Below are 17147 nucleotides of genomic sequence, written 5' to 3' on the forward strand. Positions count from 1 at the left end.
TGGTTGGCTGCATTAGGAGGCAAGCACCTAAGAAGGAAATGCACTGTGCTGTTACTCCTCTCCTCATGCTTCCTCACTTCATCAGACATGGAAAAAGATTGCTGGAAAAAGTTCTGCCTTCTGCTTACAAAGAGGAATGCCAACATCCTGATAGATCTTAGTTGGGTCTTACATGAGGTCGGTATTCCCACATCCAAACTGTTGCTTCAAAAGAAGGAATAGGCTGCATAAGCAAGGAGTCCAGTCAAAATGGCAATGGAGTCACTGAGCCCAATGCCTGGGTGGGAGGGATGGTTCCATGGCAGACCTATTGGACCAGTTGGAGCCCAGCCGATCACCAGTCTGAAGGTTCCTCTTCCAGACACTCTAGAATGTCTATATGGGAAGTCTTGAACCACAGTATCAGGAACAACTCAATTTCATGCTGGATTACTTTGCCTGATTTCCATCTGCTTCAAGCAATGAGATGATGGTTATGCTGTGAGGATAAGTCCTTGACTAACAGTATCTAACAGTATGGAGTATCTTCGTGCCAGAACAAGCAGGACATGTGGATCAATGTTAGTATTTAGAAGGTATTATTTCTTAAATATTGGATGTATTCTAAAGTTGTTATACTGCACGCTGTATGAAACTTATAGTTCTGAACCTGTTTTATGTGCAATAATGTACTTGTGAACAATATTGCTATAAATTGTGAAGTCTGTTTAAACTATATTTAAAATATTTCTTACAAAGTACAACCAACTATTAAACAAGATACAGCCTTGTATATATTCTAGGTATTTATATTATGTTCAGTTATGATTAACTAGAGCAATTAAAACCAACCAAGCAAAAGACTAATTGAGGAACTTATAGAAACTATAGAATGCGATCACTGTTGAAAAGAACCATCAGCGTAAGAGTAAATTCTTCTGCAGGCAATAAAACTATGAGGGAAAAGAGGTGTCTGATCTAATTAATGCAAACTATAAACCTCTATAGTTTAAATTTATATATAAGATTTAACACAGCAACTACTTATCTATTTGAAATTTATATTTGAATAGAGAATTTCATCTAATGGAGCTTAACAGTTTGTGTTAAATTAATGGTGGATAATAGAACCATATAATAAATAATGGTTTATATTTAAGGAGTAAGGTTAAAGGTGATAAACAGAGTAATAAGATTGGTTTAGCCAAACAAAATGATTAAATATTGCTGTGTGGAGAAGTCTTGTGAATTTATGCTTGTTTTTTTAAAAAATGAAAATGGATTTATTTATAAATAAAATGATGCAGATTGAGAAGTACATTAAAAGTTAAGTAATTGTTGAAGCTTAAAATACTCAGCTCAGGACACCAACAGATTTTCTGGTTTCTAGCTAGAATAGTTTATGTCCCTGACACTGATAAATGTTTAACTGGGTGTAGAATTCTAAAAATGTCTTCATGAACTGTATTTGATTTATAAAAATCAGTAAGTAGGATATTTCATGCTCACATTTATCTTCAGTTTCGAGATAGATACCCTAAAAATGTATTCACCATTTTGAATAGATCAATCCTGAGGTAATAATTCTTTAAATGTGGCATATTTTATACTATAACAGTGTTCATTTGAGCAAGATACTCGAGTGCAGTAAGCATATAAACACAGCTAAAGATTAGTTGCAATATCTTGCATCATAAATAAATAAAGAAGAATTTATTAAAGAAAAAAGTTTTTAAAAATTGACATAATTCAGTGTTGATAACAGTGCCACCTGCTGGTACTTGTTAGTACCTACATGAATATTTATGGAACCAGATGAAAATTAAGGTATTAGTTCAAATTTCTGTTTGATTTGAATAGTAATGGGTTTTGAATGAGAAATTTGAAAGAATGAAAATAATGTTGGTCTTTTTTGTATGAGGAAGTATCCTTAGCCCCACTCATCCCTTAATGAAAAAAAAAATTACCTACCATTCTTTTGCTGATAGTCATTCCTGTCCTTAGGTTCTTTGACTCAATCTATTTTATATGAGAGCCATTCTTTGCACTTGATGCTGTATCTACCACAATACATTTTTGTTTCTTATGCTTCAATATGTTTAGCAGATCAGTAATTAATAGTTAATGCTAATAACAAATTGTGAAGGTGACATTCTAGTATGATTATCTGGTATGATCATTGACTATTTATTTATTCATTTATATATGGCCTCCAAAGAGCCTTTCATGATATATATGATTCCCTTTCCCCAACATATACATTTCTATCCTTACAAAAATTGCATGATATAGATTAGGCTGAGAGACAGTGATGGGCCTCAGGACAACTTACTTGCTTACTTTTTTAATTAAAAGAAAGGGGATGAGAATCATCCATTGTAATGGTCCTTGTATGCTTAGCTATTGATCTCTTCTCAATACCATACTCCCAAGTGATTTGGCTGGTTCCTGCCACTGTATTGTGCAGGTTGGAACATGTTTGAAAAAGAAAGCCCAATCACCATGCCCCAAACCATGTGACTCTAAGGCAGAGTTTCTCAACCTCGGCAACTTTAAGATGTGTGGGCTTCAACTCCTAGAAATCCCCAGCCAGCAATGCTGGGGAATTCTGGGAATTGAAGTCCACACATCATAAAGTTGCCGAGGTTGAGAAACACAGCTCTAAGGGCTCATCCTCATTTCTGGCTAACTACAGCTGGTTCTCACAGTAATAAAGCATTCTCTGATGTTCTTTTAGAAGTTTCTCTACTGAGACTCCCAGAGGGCGCTGTAGAGTCCTGGAAATCTCCCATTTGATTAATACACGGAGGGAGTATGGCATGCCCACTAGCTGACTTTAGGGATTTTATATAGATGGAAAAAATTTAAGCATCCTGAGGCAATAAATAAAGACAAATTTTGAAAATCTAAACACTTGGTACACTGAGAATTGTTATATAAACAGCAGTCTAAATTAGATAAGGAAAAGACATTGGGTACAAATGTACAGTTCTTCAAATCATCAGTGCATAAACCTGAAAAAAGATGCAGCTGCATTAAGAGTCACTTCATAAGTCAACGTGTGCCTGCTGGGAACAGAACAAGGAGATGACAGAGGCAGAAAAAACGTTGTGTCCACTCACTTTGAATTTTGATTCTTCTTACAACTAGAAAATGGCCCCCAGCCCATTTTCCCTTAACAGAAAAAGAATCCCGGCATCGCTTTCAAATCTAAGGCTGGCTTTAACTCTCAGGCTGGATTGGACTTTCTATAAATGAGATCCTCTCCTTCCCTGTTGCAAATGGGAAAGACGGAGAGAGGCAAAGTTATAAAAACAACCGGAATTGCTTCTGAGCGCTTGTCACTGCAGCGTGTCTTGGCAGAACAATTAAAAGGTCTCATATTCTGCTGAACGGAAAACGTGTGTGTCCTGTGTCAGATTAACTATGCCAATAAGGTCGAAGACTAATGAAATAGACCTCTTCATTTTTTTTCATCCCCTGTAATAGTCTTGATGGAAAATTGTAGGTGTTGTTTCCCAGCAAGAAAGATGATTAGAAAGTCAGTAAAGAAAAAGAAAAAGATTATTTGCCATTGATATCAGCATGGAAGCATTACTTTTATTTAATTAATATAAGCTGGAGAATTGTATCCCTTTGAGATCGCAGTAATGCATCAAATGCAAACAGTGTATTACTAAACAATACTCTGCTGGTATGTTAAATAGAGATATATGGTGAACAGTATTTCTGTTTTCAAACTGTTTCATTTCTGTTCATACAAAATAGTTTTTTTAAAAAAGCAAAAATATTTAAGATTTTAGCTTTGTGAAGTTGAGCAAAATTTGCCAGACATGCTGTCAGTGCTACAGTCTGTGCTAATTATCAGTTGCCTTTTTTTAACTGCATGTCTTTTAATAAGGTGTCCCAGATGGCCTTAAGGGAGCCATTATCTAGGAAGGAGAGTTGGAAATATCATAGGCTGTGCAGTGATTTAGATTCAAAAGGCAAAATGTGATTCCAGGTGCTCATGGGCACATGCATAGTCCAGGTCAGGAACACCTTAAATCAAATACATTTTCCCCATGGTTCATGCTGCAGCTGTGGCAGGCAACCACACAAATAAAAAGCATTGTTTGGAGAACTGGGTAACCATATAAATTGAATAAATAAATAAATAAAGATGCAGCTGCTTGATGGTGCTTCCAGCAGATGCTGTGTGTGCATCCAAGTCACATTTTGCCCTAAAATGTAAACCTGGCTGAACTGATTATAGAAGTATGGAATGATGTTTGTGTCCTAAGGATATTATCATACAAGAGATCAAATGACAGTTGTTCATTAGTCACATACAACATCAAAAGAGTCCTCTCTTCTCAGACGGACAATTTGCTGTCCCCTTTTGTAGCATTATTTCATCTGCACCACTAAATTTTACCAGGGAAGCATAGGGGTAATGCTAATGTGAGGTTTGCATTGATGGCTGGTTGATTGTCTCTTTCCCCATCTACCATTATCTTTGGGAAGTGCCACTCTGCACTTAATAGTTTTAAATTACTTTGGTTAATTCTAATCAAGTCCTGAAACCATGAGAAAAAGAGATCATATCTACCCTTTACTTTCTATACCTGCTGATTTTCCTCTGAAATTCAGCTCCTGTTCCCAGATTCTCCATGACTTTGTGAAGTTACTTTATGGAATGGTTATTTTATGGAGATGGCCTTCCAATCCCACTCTAAATTTGGATCACTTTTATATATTAAAGGATGATTAGCTCCAGAAAGGGGAAGGGAGGAATCAAAAAGGTCAGGGTGATGGCCGTGACTACATGATCAAAGCTCTGTCCCTTTTCTTACATGCATACAGGAATAGGGCTTTGATCATGTGATTATGCTCACTATCTTTTCTGACCCTGCTTTCTACCTCCCCCCCACTCCGTCCCCATGCCCCTGAATGCCCCATTAAACTGATTAGCTAGCTTGCCATTGTTTTCCTTTCTGTTCTGGAGCATTGCCTTATTTTAACCTCCCATGCAATTAAAATATGCCAGGGTAAGGTAATGCCCAGATGCCATATGGGTCTGAGATCTGAGGGAGGGATGGGAAGATTATTGTCCAATTGGAAGTAGTCCAAAACAACTTCATAAGGAAGATTTTGGGATTCCTTCAGGGAACCCCTATTACTTATCTAAGAATGGAGGAAGGGTTACCTTCCATCACTGTTAGAGTACATCTCGCATTGGTGAGACATTAAAAGAAACTAGAAAGCCTTAGAAAAAATCCTTACAAAACTTTGTTTTTCATTACACAGCTGGCAATCAACAAACCAAACTTCTGTCACCTGTTTTACACATGTATTCCCTAACTCCCTGGGGGAACTTAGTTCCTGGAACAGAGAAAATATTAGAAGCAGGCTTTTTGAAAGAGATGCCAATAAAGATGTTACTACAGTACAGTCATCCAAATTTTTCATCTTGGTTTCATCATTATATAAAACTTAAAAGTCTCTCCCAGTATCTGGTTAATATTAGCAGTGACCCATTGAAAAAGGCTTCCCTTTGTTTGCAGACCATACCCTCGGCATTTCTTGAAGGGAGATTTTGTAAGTGTCCTGTGGAACAGCATCTCTGTCATTGTGGTGTCGGTCAAATGGAAGGCATTATTTACTATGTCCTCCCCTGCCCCATTACCTATGTGATCAGAGCCAAACTCTTAATGGCAGGTGAATTCAAGGGCTCAGACCTCAGACGATTGAATTATCTTCTTGCAGATATATTTCCTACTGTTAGTAGTCACGTGTTTGTTGTCATTTAAACTTAGAAAATAATGCTTAAGTTCTTAATCATAGATCTGCATTTAGTTTGTTTTGACCTTTTGCATCCAATACTCTTTTTATTATTATTATTTTTTAAAATTATTTATTTTACTGTAGTTTATGCTATACTACATTGTTATGACCTGTGGTTACAATAGTAAATTTATTTCCTGACTTGGTTGCTTATTTTAACATGCAGCTATCTACCTTCCAACAGGATAGATTCTGATTCTGTAAAAGGTTTATTTCCAGATGTGGAGAATTACTGATACTTCTCCAGTATGTGGCCAAAGAAGGGGGAAAAGATATGCTTAATAGCACTGACAATTATTATCTTTAAAAATAAGGAAAAGAAAAGTTATGAGAAAGGAGAAGGAGGGGGAAAACATGGAGGACATTTCTAACACTGGCAAATGTTTCTGTGTTCATATTTTTTTTTCCTCTTGGCCCTTGTATACACACCAGTTACACTATATGGTTTCTTTTTAAAAAAACTCTTCTGGAATCTCAAAGAATGTTCTGTAACACTCATAATTTTGTTTTAAAACTCCAGATAACATTGAGGACAATATTTTAATAGAACAATTAATTACATACACTTCTATCATCAGAACAAAATTTTGTGACTTAGTACGATACAGGAATCTAATAATAATATTTGGATAAATGATTTTAGTTAAGTAAAACAACTGCTGAAAAAGAATATTTGCAGTTTCCTGAAGACAGGAACTGATCAGAGTGGCTGAGCTTCACTGTAGAAGAGTTAAGGCAAAAAGTGGTAATTACATAATATATTTCTCAAGCCAGAATCTGGTTGACATTAGCATCTATTATACAAAAATTAAATCTTGCTTTTATTTTTATCGATATAAATATTCTGTCCTTCTATAGCTGTACAGCCCTTGAGATGGGTTTACACATTCTGATGGTTTTGGATTAACATACTGTATGAATCAAAATCCTATCGTTTGTAAGCCATGCTTTATGGTGTAGCACGATGTGTGAATTTAAGTGTGGTTTAAAAAAATGTAGCTAAACCATAATTTAGCACAAAGTGTGAATCCAGCTTATTAGATTCCATCATATTGGAATGGTAGTGAAAAATATAGTGATTGAATTGTTTTGTAAGTTCACTCATAAAGAGTTTTAAACAGTCAAAGTGTCAATTAAGTTGTCTATTTCCAAAGTAAAATCTGAATCAAGACATTTTGAATGTATAACATTAATTGTAATGAAATATTTTATACCAGAACGAGATTTTAGATATATAGGATTGCAATCTTAAGTAAGGTTGTCTGAGGACTGCTGAAACCAGATTGTAGTGGCATTATTCATATGTGCAGATGTGGTTTTCTGTATTTGGGCATTGGGAATTGTTTCCTTTACCTCTCATTCTTTTTGATTTAATACAAAATGAAGTTGCAGTAATGCAAATTGACCAAGAGTAGTGGTTTACAGGATACAGAGTAAATAAAGACATCTGCAATTGAAACCATGCAAGAACAACTTTAGCCACATTATTAGAAACAAATTGTTATGCACAGTATACCTGTTTCTTCTTTTTTCAGATTTAAATAAATATCCTGAAACCCTGTTTTTTCAAAGTCTCTGAATGGGTGAACTAATTACATACTTGTCACCATTTATTCTTAATTACTTCAAAGCATCCTTAATTCAATCCAGATGTTTTACAATTTAAAAGTACAATTGTGTGCCAAGGTGTCTCATCAGAAATATAATTGACAAATGTGAAATCTGTGTAGTAATCTGATCTATAAATATTCATCATCTCAAACTGCAGGAGCTGTCTTCAGTCTGCCATCTTCCCCAGAAGTCTCCCCAACCATCTTCATTGTTGAGCAAAATCTGCTTGCTCAGCCTCAAGGGGACTTTTGACTATTCCTGCTACTCTGGTGGTGAATTCAAGATTGAGAGCCTTTCATTGAGAGCCTGTTCCCACAGCTTTGGAATCAGTTTTCCTTTACTTTTTGGGGAACAGATGACTTTTTAATTTTTAAAACTGGGCTTAAAATTGGAATGGCGTCCTGATCTGATTGGGGATCTGGGGCTTCTGGTCTGGCCTTACTGACAGGCTTCCCTAGTTTTTCTGTTCTATATTGTTTAATTTTACCTGGCTTAATTGATTTAACCGGATTATATAACTGCTTTAGTTATGTATTATTAGGAAGTTTTATATGGCCTAGTTTATCTGCTTTTTTATTGTAAATATCTGTTTGGTATCCCCCTGTTCTTTTAGAGCTGCCTAGGTCTGTAATACTGTAATGAGAGAGAGAGAGGGAGATTTATTCCTTTATTTCCGTACCATGCTTTTGTTTAATAATAATAATAATAATAATTTACATGATTAGCACCGATTACTGATCCTTCTCACTTTGTTTTTGATCGTTACAGCAATGGCTTATCTCAAGCATTCTGAAATATTTTTGCTTCCTCTCTCTTGTTTTGTTCTATTTTGACATATTTTATTTTATTTACTTTGTTTAATTTATTTGACACTGGTTCCCCCCCCTGCCCCCCCAGCCAATGTGAAAATTTTGGACAAGATTTTATTGTCTTCCTCTGGGAAGGCCCATTCTGGAAGCACTAGTCTTGTGAAACAAACTTTGGACACAATCTTTATCTTTTCTACCTTGAGAAAGATCATGCAATAGTTGTTAGCGTTGCCAAAATTTACTGAACAGGCTCTTTTCAACTGTTAATCCTGTGAGTACACAAACTTCAGAGATCTATAGGATATGGTCAGCAATTATTACTTAAGTAGTGATTCCAAATTATAGTGTGCCTGCCCCTTTTGTGCACTCCTCAGTTCTAGCACAAATTACCGAGGAATATTCACAGTTGATTATATGGTTTTCTTGATGGGATAAGCAATGTGACAAGATCCTATTTAGCAAAAAGTGCTAGGAACCTGTCTTATTATCCTTCTGTTTTAAGGAGGCCTAGTTCTCAGGTTAGTGCTGATTAGTTCAGAAGAGGCAAGCAAAGAAACTCACTCAAAGTAAAACAATTGTTTCATCATTCATTCATAATGTTTATGCTTCTGTGCTGCTTGGATGAATGTAATTTGCCACTGGAAGGGACAGGTTACAAAACACCATCCCACTGCATTCGGACGCCAGATAGTTTCTTTTACTGCTGTCCCTATACTGGTGTCAGATTCAAAATGATTACACTCAGCATGCAGCTTTCATGCCTCCTTCCCCAGTGCAGGTCCTCCCAACTAACCTATTGGTTGGTTAGAGAGTACACCATCAATTTCTTTCCATTCCAGATACTTAGTCACACCAGATGCATCAAAACATATCAACAAGCAGGAATTGTTAGAATTTGTAAGGTGCTCTGAATCTTTGAGAGCTTCCTCCAAATCAAGCTATCCAGATGTATTAGATCAGAGTTTCTAACCTTAGCAACTGCCAGATTGATAGTCTCCAATTCTCTAAATTCCCCAGCCATCGCTGATATTTCTGGAAGTTGAAATTCACCCATCTGGAAGTTGCCGGCTTTGAATACACTGTATTAGATATTGTCTGATACATAAGCAAACAACATGATGTCTCTTCCATTCCATGACCCTAATGTGGCGAACATAATCAAATCTGTCAACCATTCACAGATGGAGATTGTATCCCTCAACTTTATGCCTCATCAAATCTCAAAGTCAATCTCTTTGCATCTCAGGACAATGATCAGTGCTCAAACTTTTCCAGAGGAGTGAAATAGATCCCCAGTATCTAGAAACCCCCCAAAATCTAGACACTGCTTTCCTGTTCTTATGGAATGGACCTCTCTGATAGCTTTTTTCACTGACCCCCTGCTGATCAGAATGCATCTTAAGATCCATAGGGATTCATCCAATTACATTCTTACCATGGCTTGCTCCTCTGTTGCATCTCACTTGCTAGAATTACCTTTTCCTCCCAGTCAGGCCTGATCTACTCTCCATTGATTTGGGGCAGGGATACAACCTGGACTGTAAGACTCCATCTTACAGCTTGGAGGATTCACTTCTACCTTCCCTCAGAGCCAAGGTAGAGGAGATCATCCTAGTTTCTGGGAAGCCCTCCACAGCAGTTAAATGGTATCCTTCACAAACAATGCACAGAACTAACACTTAGTCTCATTCAATTTCAGCTTCTTCATATTTTGGCAGAAAAAAAGTGTCCACTCATTTTGAATTTGAACAAGTCAGCTAGAAAAAGTATCTTGCTGGTCATGCTTGGCAATTTTAGCTTGAGTGATGTATTTCCATTTAATATTTTACTCTGCTTTTCTTTCTCTAAAGCAACAGTTAGGCTAACCATTCTAAAATGTGTAATGGTAAATGGATGGTGAACAAGTGGAACATGGAAATCTGTAGCCGGGTAACTTTTGAGTGTATTCAATGAGTGCAAGATTTATGCATTACAATTTTATTCCTTTATTCTGAAATTTATAGCTACCAGATGAGCCAACAATACATTATACTTTCCAATATTAGGCTGACCATATTTCCCTGAGACAAAAATGGGACATTGGGATAGCAAAACGGGACGGGGTTAAAAACAGGACATTGGAATGGCAAAATGGGGGCAGGGGTGGGCAATGGGCTGGATTGGCAGGCAGGAACTTCTCCAGTTTTCTCGGGCTGGGAATCTTCGGATTCCTTCTTTTGCAAGAGGCAAGGTTGGGCTGGAGAGTCTAGTGAAGGGGTGTCCCTGACAAGCTGTTCCTCTTCTGGCTGTGCTTTTACGTTCTTTTCTTCCTGCCATTTCAAGGCAGGAGCCAATCAGCTCACCCTCAGCTGATCCCGTTTTTTTTCTTTTTAGGTTTCTCACTGGGTTGAGCTCTGTGGCTTTTTTCCCGCCATTTCTGCTGAGCTCCCCCTCCTTCCACTCAAAGTCAGACTGCATTCTGACAGGTTTGCGGGAACTTTCAAATTTTTAAGTAAGGTTTTTAAGAAAACGAGACAAAATGGACATTTATATTAAAGCGATGGGATGGTCTGGAAATGTTAAAAAAATGGGACTGTCCCATTCAAAACAGGACGTATGGTCAGCCTATCCAGTATATGACTGTAAGGGAAAGCATATGTAGATCATGTTGTTGTTGTGGTTACTTGCCGTCAAGTCATTTACGACTCATGGCAACCCTATGTATAACAGAATGAAATGCTGTTCGATCTTGTGCCATATGCGTGACTGTTCCAATGTTTGCATCCTTTGTTGCTGTAATTGTATCAATCCATTGCATTGGAGGTCTTCCTCTTTTCTGCTGGCCCTTGACTTTACCAAACATGATGTCCTTTTCAAGCGATCGGTCTTTACTGACAATGTGCCCAAAGTATGAAAGTCTAACCCTAGTTATCTTCACCTCTAGGGAACATTCTGGTTGTATTTCTTCTAAAACTGATTGTTTGTTCTTCTGGCAGTCCATGGTATATTCAATAATCTTCGCCAACACCACAATTCGAATGCATCAATTCTTCTTCTATCTTCCTTTCTTAATGTCCAACTTTCACAGGCATATGTGGCAATTGAGAAGACCATGGCATGAGTCAGACGCACCTTTGTTTTTAAACTGATGTCCTTACTTCTGAAAACTTTAGATAGGTTTTTGATGGCAGATTTTCCCAACACGATACGTCATTTGATTTCTTGATTACTACTTCCATTGGCATTGATTGTTGATCCGAGTAGAATGAAATCGTTGACGACTTCAATTTCTTCTCCATTTATTGTGACATTGTTTATTAGTCCATTTGTGAGAATCTTCGTCGTCTTCACATTCGTGTGTAGTCTGTATTGCTGACTACAATCTTTGATCTTCATCAGCAAGTACTTCAAGTCTTCTTCATTCTTTCCAGCAAGCAAAGTTGTATCATCTGCATATCGCAAGTTGTTAATGAGTCTTTCACCAGTTCTGATACCCCGTTCCTCTTCGTACATTCCTGCTTCTCGAACTATTTGTTCAGCGTACATATTGAATAAGTAGGGTGAAAGTATATAGCTTGCTGCACACCTTTTCCAATTTTGAACCACTCGGTGTCACCGTTTTCTGTTCTAACCACTGCCTCTTGATCTGTGTACAGGTTCCGCATCAGTACAATTAAGTGCTCTGGAATTCCCATTCTTTGTAATATTAGCCATAACTTGTTATGGTCCACACAGTCAAACCCCTGTGCGTAATCAGTGAAACAGAGGTAAACATCTTTCTGGTATTCTTTACATTCAGCCAAGATCCATCTGACATCAGCAATGATATCTCTTGTACTGAGTCCTCTTCTAAATCCAGCCTGGACTTCTGGTAATTTTTTTATCGATGTAAGGCTGCAAATGTTGTTGAATTATTTTCAGCAAAATTTTGCTAGCATGTGAAAGCAACAAAATTGTTCGATAATTTCCACATTCTGTTTGATCTCCTTTCTTTGGAATGGGCATGAATACGGATCTCCTCCAGTCAGTTGGCCAGGTTGTTGTCTTCCAAACTTCTTGACATAGAACAGTAAGCGCTTCCACTGCTGCATCTGATCATTGAAATATCTCAATTGGTAATCCATCAATTCCTGGAGCTTTGTTTTTCTCCAGTGCCTTCAGTGCAGCTTGAATTTCTTCCTTCTGTACTGATGGTTCTTGATCATATTCTACCTCCTGATATAGCTGAACATCAACTAGTTCTTTTTTATACAGTGATTCTGTATATTCCTTCCATCTTCTCTTAATACTACCTGCATCATTTAATGTATTGCCCATAGAATCTTTAAGGATAGCAACTTGGGGGTTGAATTTTCTCTTCAGCTCTTTCAGCTTGAGAAATGCTGATTGTGTTCTTCCTCTTTGATTTTCTAGCTCTAGGTCTTTGCATATTTCATCATAATATTTGTCCTTATCTTTTCAAGCTGCCCTTTGAAATTTTCTGTTTAGCTCTCATACAGTATCTAATTTATATTCAAAATGTGTTCATGCAGCTAAAACAGACTTGCATAGTTTTTACATATGAAATATGCATCAGTAAAATTATGCTTCCCCAAGTAAGCCATAATCTGTGATTATCTTCTTCTTCTTCTTCTTCTTCTTCTTCTTCTTCTTCTTCTTCTTCTTCTTCTTCTTCTTCTTCTTCTTCTTCTTCTTCTTCTTCTTCTTCTTCTTCTTCTTCTTCTTCTTCTTCTTCTTCTTCATCTCAGAACAAGAATCCAGTGCTTGTAGAACAAGAATCTAGCACTTGTAGATTCTGAGACATGACAGAATCTGCCCCATTACTTCGTAGTTCAAAGGTCACACCCAATGATTGAATAGGTAGTGATTGTCTCCAGTAAAAACTTTTTTTTCATGTGCAACTTTGCCTGAAAAAAATGTGGATTACATCAGCATGGATTATATCAGCCTAGTGTTTTTAATGCCTGTCTGGTTGATGAGAGGGGGTAATTAGAACAGTGTTAAGAACCTGTAAGTGTAATCCAGGAATATTGGGTACGTTTTTGGGAAATGTCATGTGTCTATGTGCATGTGAAATTGATCAAGCAGCCGCAGGTCAATGAATTAAGTGCTCAAGAGGGTGAAGTGAGTCAGAGAATAAAAACAACTACAGGTAGTCCTCATTTAGTGACTGCCTTGTACAGCGACTGTTTGCAGTTACAACAGTGATGAAAAAGTAACTTTGAAACCAGTCATCACATTTATGAACTTGGCAGGTCTGTTGTCCTAACAACCAGGAAACACACTGAGACAATGAACTGGTCTCTAATATTTATTGCTAGTACTTAACAGGAATCCTAACAAACTGAAGAAGCATGGGAAAAACCCAGACATATAACCCCCAAGGGTTAAGGCAGTCCCGATCTGTGTCTCTTTGAATGGCTGACCAATTCCTCAGTGCTACGCATGCGCTTGACAGTCTGGATGGGAGCCCCCTGCTCGCCATCCTTACTCATGACATCTGTAAAGCAAAGGAAAGCTGAAGTAAAATCATAAGCACAATCATTGTTTTCCTTAGTGACCATTATGCTTAATGACTCAGTTGCCGGGCCCAATTGTAGTTGTTAAATGAGGACTACCTGTATTTCAGCCATGATTGTTGGATGGCTGCCATAGCAACTGAGAAACAACAGAGGACTAGATTTGTGGGGCAACTTTTGCAAAAGTGTCTGTTCAATCATTACAACAACCAGAAATGGTAATCCTGTTCTATGTATTTATATCCTTTTTCCTTATACTGCCCCACAAGTATGTCATTTCTAGATATAATCCCATGTGTGAAAGAATAAGTATCCACATATGCAAATGATATATTTTACTGTGTCCACTAGATGTCAGCAAAGAACATCTTGATTTCACCAATCCTCTCTATGCTGGATTATTATGAATGGCTTCTGCTGTGGCTTTTTTTAAAAAAATATTATTTATTTATTTTTATTTAATTTTTATCCCGCCTTTATTATTTTTATAAATATATAGCATAAAGACAGATTGAGAACCTCACAATTTACACCTGACTCCACGTCTCCTAAGGAGTTGGTGGTTGAGTTTTTCTTGTGAATTAGGAAATCTGGAGTAGTCTTTCCCAGTCAGTGCTTTCTAGAGGTTTTGGGACTAAAACAGAATTACCTGGGGCCAGGCTGGCTGGGAAATCTGGAAGTCTATAGAATGAAGAGGATTGATTGAGAACATTCTCATTTTTGAGATTTAAACCAGGACTTAATATCAAGACAATGTGTGTGTGTGTGTGCGTGTGTATAAATAAATTTTGCAGTGGGTCACAGAAAAAGCGTGAGGACAATGATTAGCATGAGGTATCCCCTAAGTATGCTGGATATTTTGCTCAATAAAATGGCCTGTGTAAGTTGCTGGCTTGTTATTATGGAGCTTTGGCTTGTGGCATTGCTTCTCTCAAATTAGCCTAATAAATGCTTTCATGTTTTTCCTGATCAGCAATTCTGTACATTTTAAAAAAATCTCTGTTGTCAGTAACATCATATATTATTCTTATAAAATCTAACCAAGCCTCTTTTTTCCTGCTTCTTATTCTCCAGATAACTGGTGTTATCCTTCTTGCTGTCGGTGTCTGGGGAAAGTTGACTTTAGGCACGTATATCTCGCTTATTGCTGAAAATTCCACTAATGCTCCATATGTTCTCATCGGGACGGGTACCACAATCATTGTCTTTGGACTGTTTGGCTGCTTTGCAACATGTCGGGGAAGCCCATGGATGCTGAAACTGGTGAGGAGGTTAAATCACTTGATTCTAGAGTGCTGAAGGTTCAGATACACATGTAGGCATACACCTGTGAAGAACAAGAGACTATAATTACTTTATTTGTATCATTTAATCATTTATCATTTTCTGGAATGCCCAAAATACCATGCTTACAGAACACCATGACAGAAAGAAGCTTTTTGGCTGGTTTGTGTGCAAACTTTTTTGAAAAATTGTACCTAAAAATGCAATTCACAGTTCCACTCTGCACACATTTTTCCCATAAACATGTATATTTGCTGTTAATATATAACCTAGGAAGTAGCTTGATTTGAAAAGAAAGATGCCGATCTCCTTATAATGTGGAGAATAATTCAGTTATGCCAATAACTTGCATCTTTCTGCCATTCACTAATTTCTTTTCTCAGAAAGAGATTAGAATCAGAAAAGAATTGCAGTGGCTTAGGTGCAGTACTGTAAAATGTGTTAATTTTTCCAGAGCAGTTTTGAATTTTGAATAAACCATGGGTTAATTTGAAAGAACTCTGTGGAACAACTACAGTATTTTAGAAAACAGAGTAAACAATTCTAAATAATTCTTGAGGTATGTGTGTAATGCATAAATTCCATTAATACAAGTTTATGGAAAGCAGGAGAGCACACACTTTTGCCACCACGTACACACTTTTGCATAGGTTTTCTATTCCAGATATGGGAAAAAATAATGTGAAAATAGTAAGAAAGAAGTAGTGAGGGATTTTAGGTGGGGGAGGGTACTACAAGTATATCCAAATGTATGTCATTGAGATAACAGTCTTACCTCTGCTAACAAACCTTTTGGCTACAATCCTGAAGTCTACACAGGAGAGATCAATATGCGCATGTTGGCAGAGTTTTTTCTGGCAGCAGCTCCCCACTAGCTTCCTTGAATGAGCTGAGAATCAAAGCCAGCTGGCAGCTGCTGCAGAGAAAACGCTACAGAAATCCCTGCTCAAGTTGCCTCTGTGGGACCCGGGAGCCTGCAGCCACATGGAAAGCAGGTGCCTCTGATTTTTAATGGAATTATGGTTTTAGTCTTCTAAAATACCCACCTTTAATTTTAGGTGCTTTTGAATAAAACTAAACATTTATTTCAGGATTTGTTTTTTGCCAGGTTATTCAAGCCGGATTGTTCTTCTGTGCAAACAAAAAACCCACCTAAATCATGTTTCCTGTAATACTGGAGCCACCTCCTTCTAGACCAGAGTTCCCCAAAGTGGTCAATATAGACTCCCAAGGGTTGATGGGACTATCCATTGTTGTTGTTGTTGTTATTCATAGTACTATTAAAGTAGCATTTATTAAATTATTTTCATATAATAAATATTTTGGGGTCAGTGAACAATCTGAAACTTCATGAAGGGGTCAGTGAGCTGAAGAGTTTGGGGAGCCTTGTTCCAGATCATCTTCCTTGCATGTGTGTGGGTGTGGCTGTGGGGGGTATCTTACTAGTGTATTTAATGAATACATTCACTTAAAATATTTGTTTTTCAGCATGGAACTAAGCACATAGTAACTTCAATTGTTTGGATTGCTAAGCCCACTATATTCCAATTTATATATTTATTTTAAAGGATTGATATCCTGCTTTACAATTTTGGAAAAATTTAGAAGGCAACTTTCAAAAACACAATGAAACATCAGTTAGAAACATAGCATAGAATAATAAAGGCTTCAGACATAACAGAGCATTAAAATACCAAGGCGGCAGTATTGTTAATGTTCAGGCAAGTGACAGTTGTTCCTTTCACTTTTCGATTTTCATAACAGTCTTAAAGGATAGATATTATTGTTGCCCTTGCCATTTTACAGAAGGTGAGGGAACCTGCTTCTGAATTATCAAGTACGGATACGTAAGGAATGAATGTTCAGTCAAAGCCCATATATCAAAAGCAGAAAATCTGTTCCCAACCCAATGGCCAAAGGTTAGAAAACAAGAGATACAGTCCAGCACACTCTGGACTATCAGAGATTCTGCAGTCCTGTATAACATTTTCATTAATCCATATTAGCATGGATTAATATTTCACATTTTAGCATCTACTCATATAAGCAGAACAAACACAGAATAAGGGAGAATTAGCAAATCAGCAAAGGATCGTTACCTTGTCGTGGTGCTGGAGCTTGAGCACCACAATGATGCCAT

At 37.2% G+C, this 17147-nt stretch overlaps 1 protein-coding gene across 2 annotated transcripts in view; it reads left to right on the top strand.

Moving 5' to 3' along the window:
- TSPAN7 (tetraspanin 7) overlaps positions 1-17147 on the top strand; it is a 115164-nt gene that overhangs the window by 73366 nt on the left and 24651 nt on the right. For both annotated transcript variants that reach the window (XM_063305229.1, XM_063305228.1), the window contains exon 2: positions 14798-14986. In XM_063305229.1, the coding sequence (XP_063161299.1) occupies positions 14798-14986 (189 nt within the window). The remainder of the gene's footprint in view (positions 1-14797; positions 14987-17147) is intronic.

The sequence above is a fragment of the Candoia aspera genome, chromosome 5 (assembly GCF_035149785.1).
Source record: "Candoia aspera isolate rCanAsp1 chromosome 5, rCanAsp1.hap2, whole genome shotgun sequence".
Classification (NCBI taxonomy): Eukaryota; Metazoa; Chordata; class Lepidosauria; order Squamata; family Boidae; genus Candoia; species Candoia aspera.